Source organism: Hermetia illucens, chromosome 3 (genome assembly GCF_905115235.1).
Source record: "Hermetia illucens chromosome 3, iHerIll2.2.curated.20191125, whole genome shotgun sequence".
Taxonomy (NCBI): Eukaryota; Metazoa; Arthropoda; class Insecta; order Diptera; family Stratiomyidae; genus Hermetia; species Hermetia illucens.
In genome coordinates, this window is record NC_051851.1 from 32,058,597 (window position 1) to 32,072,079 (window position 13,483).

General features: G+C 42.1%; 1 protein-coding gene across 2 annotated transcripts in view; it reads right to left on the reverse strand.

Moving 5' to 3' along the window:
• LOC119652980 (methionine--tRNA ligase, mitochondrial) overlaps positions 1-13,311 on the reverse strand; it is a 114,645-nt gene extending 101,334 nt beyond the window's left edge. For both annotated transcript variants that reach the window (XM_038057390.1, XM_038057389.1), the window contains exons 1-5: positions 13,128-13,311; positions 7,249-7,750; positions 6,983-7,181; positions 6,831-6,924; positions 6,595-6,765 (exon numbers count right to left, since the gene is read on the reverse strand). In XM_038057390.1, coding sequence (XP_037913318.1) covers positions 6,595-6,765; positions 6,831-6,924; positions 6,983-7,181; positions 7,249-7,750; positions 13,128-13,221 — 1,060 coding nt within the window. In that variant the 5' untranslated portion in view covers positions 13,222-13,311. The remainder of the gene's footprint in view (positions 1-6,594; positions 6,766-6,830; positions 6,925-6,982; positions 7,182-7,248; positions 7,751-13,127) is intronic.
• Positions 13,312-13,483: the final 172 nt, after the last annotated feature.

The following is a 13,483-nucleotide window of genomic DNA, read 5'->3' on the forward strand; positions in this document are numbered from 1 at the left end:
AAGCTACTTTGTCACAACTGGTCGCCTCTTCACTTTCCTTTTCGAATCAAATCTATTGAGCCCGAAATAGATCTGTAAATCCGACGGCATGTTCCATTCTGTTTACTTTTCTGTCGTGACTTAGTACAACAAAGTAATATTGATTACCTCAGCTCCATTGTTCGTTCGGAAATATTTTTGTTCCTTTTTTATGTGACTTACTTCGTCCTTCCTGCTCATCCCTAAGAGCGAAAACACGTTGTTTACATATTTGCTCAGCTCTTATCATTTCAATAACAAAGGCAAATCAGGAAGGATTGATGTCTTGCTTGGAGCTATTTACCTAAAATGATTGGTAGTGGTCAGGCTAGCTTAGATAGCGATACATATCGTTTTTCGAATTCAATTCCAATAAAACTGAACTTTATTGGTTGAATGGTCACCTACCCTACTGCAAGTCTGGAGTTGGGGAAATGTATTTCTTTGCCGGAAATAAGCAGTTTGTATAGAACATAAAATTGTCCTGTAAATCGTTATCAAAATAGGGAACGTATTAGTAACCATGTTTAGGGAGGGTATTCCAGAAAAACGATGCTCACGAAATCGTCAGTACAAGTCAGAAACCTGAAACTGGATGTTTTAACTATGACAGCTTTTATGACTTTGTTCCATTGGGGCAACCAACGTCTAAGCTAAAACCTTGTCCAGACAGAACTAGTCAATGCCGTTTATTTGAAACCCCCCAAACGGACCAGCATATATAGCAGTTCCTAGATCCAACACCCGCATTAAATTTGTGTAAGCTGCAAATGGACAAACACCAAAAGGGAATTTCAAAAGAGAAAGTCAAGAGCATGTTTGGAACCCTTCTTAATTAAAATGGAAGAAGTAGGAAAACATTACTCTTGACGTAACCTCCCAACTAGAAGTCAGGTCTACATGGTGGCCACAGTGAACGATTAATCTATTAAAATCTACATTGTCGAGCTAGTGGTGACGGGTGTGGCTCCAAAGAAGCAATGAAAATTTTGATCATACGTTGATATCCACGATTTCCTGGGAATATCATCCTGGCTCCCTGTGAGCAGTCAAAGAGTGGAAAGTATCGCAGTATGATATATGGGGCTGATATTATATACCACATTAAATTTACAAGCCCTGAAAAGTCATCTACAGCTCTACCACCATATCCTAATCTCGTCTACATATCCTAATCTCGTCTACATGTGGGGACCTCTAGGTACAATCACAACGTAGCAGAGAAGGAACACTGATGACGGGAATTTTCACTGTAAAATGGAACCCTGCCGAATATTCCTCCTCCTGAGTTAACCAAACAACTCATAACCATGGAAAAAGCATTGTTATAGAACCAGGAAAACACGCTCGAGCCGGACGGATTCAATGGTAGACACTTCACAACGAAAAATGGTTTATTCTTTTTAAACTTGGAACTTTCGATCACGAATAGGACCGAAAGTCGGTAATAAGGACGAATTCGACCTACACTATAGAAAGACCTTACGGTTCACTACTAATCTGCAAATCCTGAGAATCTGATGTATTTCTGGTCCTCCAGGTTACGATGTTACGAAGCCACAGAAGGAGCCTCGGACAGGATGAAATTTAAAACGACGAACCCGTCAACGACAATAGAATAACGATTTCCGCATTTTCTCATGGAATGCGCACTCCTTGCACAGATCGAATGCTGCTGAGCAGCTAGCCTACAGCCTGTCCCAATATAAGGCTGATGTAACAAGAGATGCGCTGAACAGGGACCGGTTTCCTGGAGAAGAGCCACTACATCATATATTATAGCAGCCATCCAGTAAACCATGTGCTCGGAATAGGTTTCTTAGTCAGCTAAAAAATGAAACCGGCTATTATCGGCTTTGAAAACATAAGCGAACGGCTATGCACTCTGCGCTTGCGAGGCAAATTTAGAAATATAAATCTCATTTATGTTCACGCCCCTACAGAGGAGACTGCAGAGTCGGAGAAGGATACCTTCTACGAGGCAGTAGAACGAACCTTCGAAGCCTGTCAGAGATATGATATCAAAACAATACTTGGGATTTTAACAGCCAAGTAGGGACGAAGCCCGTATTCAGGCGATACGTTGGCTCTCATAGCTTACATTAAAATACAAATGATAATGGACTGCGGATTATTCAATTAGCAGTGTCACACGAACTGGTTGTTGGAAGTACCTGGTTTGCGCGGAAAGCGGTCCATAAACATACGTGAGCCTCTCCAGACGGGACCACTTTCAACCAAATTGACCACGTGTTGATCGAACGCCGCCACCTCAGTTTTGATGAATGTCAAAACATATAAGGGGGCCAATATAGACTCGCATCACTATCTCGTTAGCATGGTGCTCCGAGCTCGAATAACAACACCACCCAGAATGCCCTCTGACAATCAGGTGAGAGTTAACACTGAAGTCATCCACAACGCAGCCCTCCCCAACACCTATAAGAGGGAAATGGATGCCGCAATAACCGCAGTTAATAGAGATCCTGGAGATGAAGCATCAACAAATGATCGTCACAACCACTTGAAGAACATTATCATAAATACGGCGAAAAACATACTTGGGCCCAGCCGCATAAAGAGTCGGAAGAGCTGGTTTAACGACGAATGTAAGCTAACAACGGAATGGAAGAATCACGGACTCGGGCGAGCGAAGAAGTGACTTCATAGATGGAAAAAGGAAGCCTGAGAGGACCAACAGGTCCATGAACTCGAAAAATACAGAGAGCAACCGCACCAGGTGCGGAAGTTTTACCAATAAGGCAGCAGGATAAAGCCTTACACACCTCGATGTTTATCCTGCCGAGACAAAGAGGGAAATCTGATTTCCGACAAAATGGGCATATTGGAGCGATGGGTTGAGTATTTTGATGAACTGCTCAACAACCAAAACCGCCAACTGAAGACCACGGACAAATACTGCCCCCGCAAAGCATTGAAGAAACAGTCCATGCAATCTACCGGCTTAAAAACCATAAGTTCCAAGAGACGATGGAATTACAGCCGAATTGGTTAAATATAGACGCGACTAACTACACCAAGCGGTTCACCAACTGGGAATCAATAAATGACGACTGGCAACGAAGCATTATATATCCTATACATAAAAAGGGGGAAGCCCCCTACGCTCAGAACATCATTGACCCATATCAAAGAATCTTCACTCCAGGGAAATCAGCAACAGATCAGATTTTCTCTCTGCGACAAGCGATGGAAAAACTGTTGAAATATAGCATCAATCAATCAATCATCAATCAATCAATCAATCATCAATTTCATCGACTTTAAAGCCACCTATGATAGCATAGCCAGGGTAAAACTGTACACGGCCGTGATAAAATTCGGTATCCTGGCGAAATTGATAAGACTGACTAGGCTGACCCTAACCAACGTGCGAGTCCAGATAAAAGCAGCAGGATCACTCTCGAGACCATTCAACTTCAACAATGGTCTAAAACAGGGGGATGCCCTATTATGCGTCCTCTTCAATCTGGCCTTGGAGAAACTGATTCGCGGTACAGATGTAAATGCCAGAGGCACCATCCTCTTCAAGTCCACCCAACTACTGGCCTACGCTGACGAGATCGACATTATGGGAAGAACAACCCAGTCTACCTTCAACCAGATCAGCAGGCGACGCGAGATCTCAGACTGTACATAAATGGAGGTAAAACGAAGTACATAATGGCAACGTCAGCGCCAAAAACCAAAGAACGAACAAAATCAAATCGAATAAAGATAGAAGACTACAACTTTAAGACCATTGAAAATTTCTCCTATCTAGGGTCGAAAATCACAAGCGATAACAACTATGACGATAAAATGCGCGTACGGTTGTTGGCTGCCAACAGAGCCTATTTCAGCTTACAAAAGCTCTTTCGCTCGAAATGTCTTACCGTAGGGTCAAAGCTCTTACTGTACAAGACTATGATCTTGCCGGTCCTTATGTATTCCTCGGAGAAACGCATCGATGAGTCTACTTGGACTAAAGTAGAGAAAAAAGGAAGACCGCCAAAGGGAAAAGCAGCGCAGGTAAAGCTGAGCCAGGACTTAATGCTGATTAAATGCAAGGACCTAAATGCAATCACCACAAACGCGGAGATCTGCGAGGCCTTAAAACCCCAACTTGGGCTAAATTCGATCCTTGTCCAATGTGATCAGGCTACGTAATGCACATGGTGGTATTCAGACAGCCACAATAGCCTTGCCACTCGAAGCAGCGAAAAAGCTATTGCTGTTGGTAAAATTCGGGTTGGCTGGGTCAGCTGTCGACTGCGAGAACAGATATCGCCAAAGTTGTGTTTTAAATGCCTGCAATTTAGACACATTTCGAGAAACTATACAAGCAAGTACGATAAGTCTAAATTATGTCAAAGATGCGGAGAGGAAGGGCATATTGCCAAAGATTGCAATGCGAATCCTTATTGCCTGCTATGCAGAGAAACACACGAGAGTAACATCGGCCATATCACAGGCAGTGGCAGATGTCCGGCGTTTAGTCAAATTGGTTGCTCCCTAATACCTGATGCGACAAAGCAGCATGTATGATAGCAAGCATGGTCCTATCGACATCTTGGCGAACATCATGTGCAATTGGCTAGTCTTGTACCTATCGTCGGCAATTAGCACGAAGTGAAGCGATTTTGGAGTGGCAAAAAAGATGGGGTGATTTAACTAAAGGACCCTGGACTTATAGGATTATTTCAGATGTCTTAAAATGCATCAAACGAAGGCACGGTAAAGTTAGCTACGACCTAACTGAATTCCTAAGCGGACACGGGGAGTACTGTACATATCTTTATCGCTTCGGACGTGACGAGACCTCATATTGCCCAATATGCGAGATGAATTCGAAGGATGCGGAACATGTTGTTTTTAACTGCCAGAGGTTCGCCGCACACACAGCAGAGGCGGCAATTGACGCCGGAGCGGGAATGTTACCCGAGAATATCGTGGATGAAATGTTAGCCTCTGAAAAAAACTTGGAGGGCGGTGGCAAAAACCCAAACCCTGTTGAGGAAAGAGGAGCGTCGGAGGAAAATAGCAAATAACGACACGAATCGCCATTCGTAACTGATCCTACCCTGCGACGTAATACCGAAATGGTAGTCCCGCGGGGTAAGCGAAGGAGGTGGTTTTAGTGAATAAAAGTCTTACGTAACCGTATGACAGGAGCCAGTGATATGTTTTGTACCTTTCCCCCTTTCAACCCCACAAAAAAGATAGACAGACAGTAAACCGATTTTAATAAGGTTTTGTTTTACACAAAACCTGCCAAAATTCTACTTTTCCGTCGATGCTGCTAATCCTAGTTGAGGTTATGACTACATATGTTCTAAACAAAATCTACATTTACACTTTTTTCCTCGAGTTCAGGGTTTGATCAAAACAGCAGGAGAAGTTAGATCAAGTCTAAAAAAAGGGCGATTTCAACACCAAATACAATCCTGTGTAGAACAATAACAACAACCGGACACATTTTTATTTTAACTTCATTCCTTATATCGAAAATAAAAAAAAACACAAATCAATAGGTTATTTCATTTCTGAGAAATTACAATTTAACGATCTACTAATTGCCCTCTGAGTATGAAAAGCGCAGCCATCTCCGGGAAGTAATTTTTTGCGGCTGTTCCGCGGGGAAGCAAAAGACAAATATTGATTAGGATATTGTTTCAAACCATATCTTAAAATTCCACTTGAGAACAGGAAAGAAAATGTTTTCCAAAGGCTCTAACTTGGACTGCAATAACTTTTCTTGACAGCCTTGCCAATGATTCCAAGGATGCTACGAAACCAATGATTCCAAGGATCCTATGGGACCAATGATTCCAAGGATCCTATCAGACAACAGAATCTGCTGATATCCTTTCTATTATCAGAAATTCCCATACATAATTAATTCGAACCAATCACAAAACACAACCTAATGTAACTCTCTTCTTCTTCTTTTTCTTCAGCCTTTGTCCCATTCACAAGCGGGGTTGACTCGCCGTGATCGGTTTTTCCATTTGGTTCTATCAAATGCCTGACCTAGATGCGGGGCTTTCAAATCCCCATCCAGTGTATCAAGCCACCGTTGTTTCGTCCGGCCTTTTGGTCGCTTAGCATTGACTTCGATGTTCAGACCAATCTTGGCAAGTGAATTCTCGTTTGCGCGAATTACGTGACCATACCATCGAAGACGCCTCTCTCGCAATTTTTACACCATCGATGCAACCCCGTTTTCCTCCCTCATTTCAGATCTGATCAAAAAGTGTCACGCCTCTAGTCCAACGCAACATCTTCGTCTCCATTTTCGCAAGACGCCATTCATTGTCTTTTATGCCCAACACTGAGAACCGTAGAGTGTGACAGGACGGACAACATTGCGGCAAATTTTAGATTTGAGACGTTCGTTGATACGTCGATCACAAAGAACACCAGTTGCGGAACGCTACTTCATCTAGGTTACTCTAATGCGTGAAGCAACCTCATAACGCAGTTCTATATTGGCTGATAGCATTGACCCGAGATATTTAAATCGCTACGTATTGTATGTAATGAATATTTAAAAACAAATCTGTTTGTACTTACTGCCATCACTATGTGGAACACCCTCTCGTAAAAGGAAATAACGAAGCCCTTCCATTGTATATAGTCGTGATCTTTCTAGAGGATCCACGACGTTAAATTTGCTTTTAGACATTTTCTGTCCATCGACAGTCCAATGTGAATGCACTAAAAGTCTCTCTGGAGGTTCAAGACCTAGATACAGAGAGAAAATCTTCTATTATTTATGCTTATTTAAAAAGCTGACAATAACATATTACCTGCCGCGATCAAAAATGCTGGCCAATAAATTCCATGGAACTTGAGAATATCTTTCCCTACAATATGTAGAGAAGCAGGCCAAGATTTTGTAAACTAGAAAAAAGGGATCTCAAATTATGTGCATATATCAAATTACAAATATCCTTCATACGTCTGAATTAGGGTATCCGGCGGAAGTCAAATAGTTGACTAAGGCATCCAACCATACATATATCGTTTGAGATTCATCATGAGGCACTTTTATTCCCCAATGAACTCTAGAAGTGGGTCTCGATATTGATACATCTGGCAAGGGCTCATTTAGGTAATCTAGAAGAACTTTCTCAAACTTGGATGGTTTAATTCGGTCACTATTAAAATAGAAAGAAATCGGTTCAATAAAGTCTCTTTTCACAGCAAATAGGAAATTCCATTTACCCTTGTTTGATCCAGTAAAGCACATCCTCTTGCAACTTGCTCAACTTAAACATGTAGTTTTCCTCCTCTGTCCATTCAACCGAATGGCCCGACTCTGCAGACACCTTAACCCCATTAGGATTCTCCTTCAGCTGACTATCCGTGAGGAAAGTTTCATCTGAAACGCAGTACCACCCACCATATGTAGTTGAATAAATTTTGTCATTTGCCTTTAGTTGATTCCAAAAATGCTGAACAGCTTTCACATGTCGACTCTCAGTAGTTCGAATATAGTCTGAATACTTAACATGAGCTAAATCGAACACTTCTTGATAGGAGGCCGATATTCGATCACAATATTCTTTAACGGGCACTTTATGAATAGCTGCCGCTTGTTGTATTTTTGTTCCATGCTCATCAGTTCCTGTTGTTAATTTCGATGGTCTGTTAGGGTTTTTAATAGTGTTATAGCGACATATTGCATCTGCTATTACAGCCGAGTACAAGTGACCGATGTGTGGGGCTGTAAGTGGAGGAAAAGTGAAAGTATTTAATTTTATATTCTTTACGAAATCATTGAAAATATAAAGATGATCAGTTTTGATGAACCTTCGAGATTTTATTTGATCTCTTACGTCGTCAAAGTAAGTATTTTTGAATTCATAACGATAGTTTAAATAGAGCTTATATGGACATATATTTTGGAACTGTTTGAAAACACATCCTCTTTGGAGAAAAATGTTGTCAAAGAAGCAACCTCTGTTAGCATCTTCGATTTGTCGAATATATATTACCTATATGCCTGAAGTATCCCGCAATGAATATGGGAGCACCGGATGTTGACTCTTCAAGTTGTAGGAAGTCACAGTTTTCGACTCCACCCGCGACTTTGAGCAATCAGTCCAAATTTTGGAGACCTCACCACATTCATGTTCACCCAGGGAGAAATCTGTGGGAGCCATGCTCTCGACTTCTCCAATCGGAAAAACGGAAGGTGGACGCTTCATGTATGAAAGTTTTTGTGTATTTCTTATATAAAAATTCTTGAATATAGATTTATTCCATTTGTCCCTGGCACGTAATATATATATATTCTTGATTGGTCCGTGAAAGAAATTATCACTTTCAGCCCTCCATTCCCCACCTTTCCAACAAATGTCAAAGCTACGGCTTCGGAAAGTACTAATCGAGACCTTTCATTTGATATCCCACATGACTATATTTCCATGTATGGGGACTTCCTTGAATTCGACGTAAAATGATGTAACTCACTGTATGCATGTGTGTTTACGGTTTCCACCCTTTCACCACATTTGATGTCAATCTCTTTAACCGTTTTCGAGAAAAGTGCGCGTGACGGGCAGACAGTAAACCGATTTTAATAAGGTTTTGCTTTACAGAAAGCCTTAAAAAGTACAGCAACTCCCATCATGGAAGAAACTGGAAACCCGACTATGGCTGCTCATGGCACTATTGCCTAAAACTTCGAGAAAACGGAAGAGGAAGGCAGAGTAGAAGAAAACTTCATTCACGGATGTGAGAGGGATCTGCAGGCTAAATCTCGCCTGTCAGTAACTTCTTTTCCGGCTCTACCAGGAAAAGCTGAAGAAAAAAGAGCTGGTGATGTCAACGCGATTGATCTCATACTGGCATTTAGAAATAGATAGACACAAGACAGGTCATGAAGGATCCTAGCGGACGGCAGCAGGAGATACTACGCAAGAAAGCGATGCTCCATGCTTTCCCAATTAACTCCTCTCCATTTCCCGATTCCCATTCCATCATTTACCTCAAACATTTAACATTTAAAATGATTAATATTTATTTATTTTACAAAAACCTAACAATTGGTCGCTTTCCCCTAAGCTCAATAGTCCTAAATACTTGTAAAAATTTGTCTCGGTCATAGTTTGGATGTGGAAGTCACGAATGCTATGTCCGGCATGCGGCTCGTGATGACCATTGCGGATGGACACTTGTCTAATCCAAATTCCATCCGAATACCACGGCTGAACATGTCAACTATTCGCAAAAGACTTCTAAGGCGGTCATCAGTACCGGCATACAGGTTGATGTCATCGGAGTATATCAAGTTATCAAGTTTGTCAGCTCGCACTTAGCACGTGCGCCATATTTTATTATTTTTTTTTGAGAATTGTGGGGTCCTAAGTCCGCATCAACTTAATGCTGGACCGGACCAAATGGGGAGCAACTTACTCCCTCTTTTTTTGGTCCACGGACCTCTCATTTAGGGGGCTAGCACCCAAACTTTCTAAAAAATTAGGCAATGACGGCTTTACGGTTTCTTATAAAGGAGCATTCAACATCTGCGAGCCGCTTCGGTCACGCTGCTCCCAGGGAGAGGTGAGGCAGCATCTGACGATTTGCCTCTGCCCTGGTAAGAAACCGAAAAGCCGTTATCGCCTAATTTTTTACACATTTTATTGCAAAACCATCCCTCTAATATCATTCAGTAGCCATGAAAGGGGGTTCAGTGCCATGCCAAACCAAAGGAGACTTAAAAAATCCCCCAGGAAAATGTCCCTCCGTATATGGATAGACCACCCTTTTATGACTGTCGCCACAAATTTTATTAGCTTCGGATCAACGAGCTACAGATGTAGGACATCGATTAGCCAGGTATGCGGGACACTGTCAAAAGCCTTGGCATAATCGATATAATAACTAAAAAGGTTTGTTTGGCCTCTAATTGCTTGTCCTACAACTACCGAGTCGATAATGAGTTGCTCTTTTTAACTCCTTGACCCAACCCGGCAGCCCTTCTGCTCCTCGAACAAAATGTTGTTGGTTTCGAAGTACGCATTGATCCTTGTAATGGACGTTACGAATTTTTAGAGGGTTTGTAAGCAAGTAATCGGTCTTCTGTCTGCGGGGTCCTGCACCGCGCTCTTTCTAGGAAGAAGTAGGAAATTCCTCCGGCCGACTCATGACCTCATTTATACTGCGTGCCAACCGACTGTGTACGCTGGTAAATTTCTTATACCAGAAATTCTGCACCCGATCCAGACCTGGGCCTCTCCAGTTTTTCGATCTGCTTATGGCTCGTCGGACTTCCTCTTCGGTAACATCCGCAAAATTTATGCCAGTCGTATTGGCATGGCGGGTGCCTTCGGCGGTGATCCATTCAGTATGCTTAGCATGCTGGACGGATAACTCCCAAAGTCCACCCCAATACTTTTTCGGTTCCGTCACCGAAAACTGCGCTGTCTAGACGCTCTGGTGGGGTTCTTTGGGAGATCTGAAATAGCACCGCTGGTTCCTCGCATATGTTGCATTCTGGACACGTCTGGAGTGACTTTCGCCATAACGTCGTAACCGACTGCATACGAAATTTTCTGCTTTAGTGTGTGCAGAATTTCAACTACGGGTGTTTCACTGGGGATGGCATAGTTCCGGTAAACCTTCTGCACTTTATTCTTCACCCGTCTACTCGCATTGCCAGAGCTGAGTTGAGTCAGCCCAGCAATCTTCTACCTTAGTGAGTCCCTCCGGCGTTCCAGACGAATTTTCCATGGTGAATCTCTTCGGTCACTCAAACCAATAACGCGAAAGCGAATCTTCTGACCGTACAATCTAACAGTCGTAACTGCGCCACAATACCCAAGTGATTGTAGTTGAAGCAGCGACATATCAGCACACAGTCGAGATGCAATCTCATCATTGATTTGAGATAGAATTCTCGGAGTTGCTGGAGATGCATAGAGCCTGAGAATACCTGGTCTATGCAAAAGATCCATTTCCGAGAATTCTATACACACTCTTTGGAATTCGTCCCGAACCTCAGTGAACAGCTCAGCTCAGCCCTCATCGACTCTTAGTCCCCATTTTCCGCGATGGCCTCAAGTCGAACACACTCCCTGATGATGGCCGGGAATATTTCGCTGGGAGTAATATAACGGTATTGGTCTGCGACTCGCTGCACTGTCAGGTGCGCGAATTACGGGAAACGATCGACGAATCTCTGGTGCAACAAGATGCGGTAAGATTACGGGAGTCCGACCCAGTCACCAAGTCAGACGACTCCCGCCGGTTATCCGTACCGGACCTCAGGTTTCTCATTCTGCTCGTAGATGGATTTGCATTTTATCCTTAACTGCCAGGTGTGTTGATAATTTCCTCAGTGAGTAATCTGCAAGACTGCAAACTTCTTGCACTTTCCTCACCTACCCCCTGAGACGCTGCAGGGGCGTACAGCCATTCAGACTGAAGCTATCCATCCTTCCTCCTTTCACAGCCGGGCTTGGGACCGGCTACGGCGTAGGGTAATTTAATATTATTGTTATTTCTATTATTTATTCTTGTTGTGGAATTATGTATGTATGTGGAATTTTCAGTATCCTATACGGACCCACGCATCAGAAAGGGCTCGTGAATTTTTGTATAATGACAAATGAGAGATCAGATTGATCAAAGGAATCCTCACATACCCGAATCTAGCTAACACAAAAGCATGCAAGCACGTGCTGACGACGCACTTTGATGGAGCTTCAGTATTTGTGGGCGATCACGGTCAGTTTCGCTATCTTTTTAGGTCTTCGAGATAGCTCTCCTTTATTAGTCGTTTCCGGCCACTCAGGATGGTGTTTAGCCATCGGTAATCTCTGTAAGTCATTACCACTTGCGATGGTTCTGTGAAGGACATTAACGGTAGAACTCTCAAGAGGTTAGATATTGTCTTCTATTTGTAATCAAGCCTAAAATTGATGGACCAGTAGCTTTCTCCAAATTACAAGCTACTGATGAAGGGGGTAAGTTCCTCCTGAAATTTATATCTACATTGTAAAATAAAAATTGTAATTTGGAGTAAGCTACTGGTCCATCAGAGGAGCTGAAAGAAGCACTTCGCCACAATTCTGAATCGTATACACTCAAATTCCACTTCTTGTGGATGATATGACAAGCCACCATAATATGCGGATAAGATTTACTCCTTCAAAGAAAAGTGAAATCTTTTCATCACCAGCCTTGACAGTCTTCCTCACAATTGTTCAGGCAGTCCTAGTAGTTTCTGAAAAGTTACTACGTTACTCCGGGGTAGAATCCCAGTGAGTGGATCGATTAGGATTCCGAAAAAGGGCGCCCGTCTTAAGTGCAATAATTAGAGAAATGTTTGCATACTCTGTTGTCGTAAAAACAAATCGAATCACCACAGCTAGACAAAATTACAAAAGATAATAATTACGATGGAAAGCCGATCATATACATAATGAAATGTTTTTTTCAACCGACAATACATTAGACTTGCTATGGTAGTAGTACCCGGATGGCCTGTGGTGGCTAGAGCGATACGCTATCGTAACGGAGGGTCGCGATTCAAATCTCACTGGTAGCACAGGAATATATAGCGTGATTGGATGTCGGATACCAGTCCATTCAACTCTGAATTAGCACCTTTTCAAATCAGGGTAATAATCACGGATGAGCGCCACTGCCTCCTACACGGTACCGGAATTCTATAGTATACCACTACATTTTTGAATGACGTGCTCTAACAGGCTTCAAGACCCAAGGCGCCAACGATTATTATTATAATGTATATGACCAGCTGAAACTTGCCGGCCCTATTACATACTGTAAACAAATGTTATCTCCACTCCACTTTACATAAATGTGAATATGTCATGTCATTCTCCACCATTTATTTAGCCAGGAAGTCCTGAATCGGATAATATAACAAGCGAAATGTTGAAGAAGTACTTTTCCAGATAAAAAATGGTATTTAATTGAAATTGTGTTTTTACAGGTACCATCATCCAAGTAAGTTCAAATGCAATTACAATTTCATTAACTGACCTCATCTATTACAAAATATGTAACTCAGATTCCAATCAGGACGGAAACACTATAGAATTCTGACATTTACTTGACTAGCAAATTACCTGCATTCACGTAGAATATTGGAGTTGTCACATAAAATGGTTTATTCGATGCGATCGAGTATCTCCGCAAATACCTTATTTTTGAAGAAATCATATCACTTTCAGTTACAAATTAACGTATTTCTCTCATTATCCACTCGGAAAGAACACGGCTTGGAGCCTGTCAGGACTCTTGACAGCGAAGACATGTGTTTATGACATTTTCTGTTATAGTCTATTCACAATAAGCGGTAAAACAGAAAATCAAAGATTAATATGGATTATGTGTTAAATGCTATCTCATTTTGCAAAAACATTTTGAAGGCAATAGAATAAGTGTGTAATTAGTATAATTTTAACTGAACACTGAGTATTTA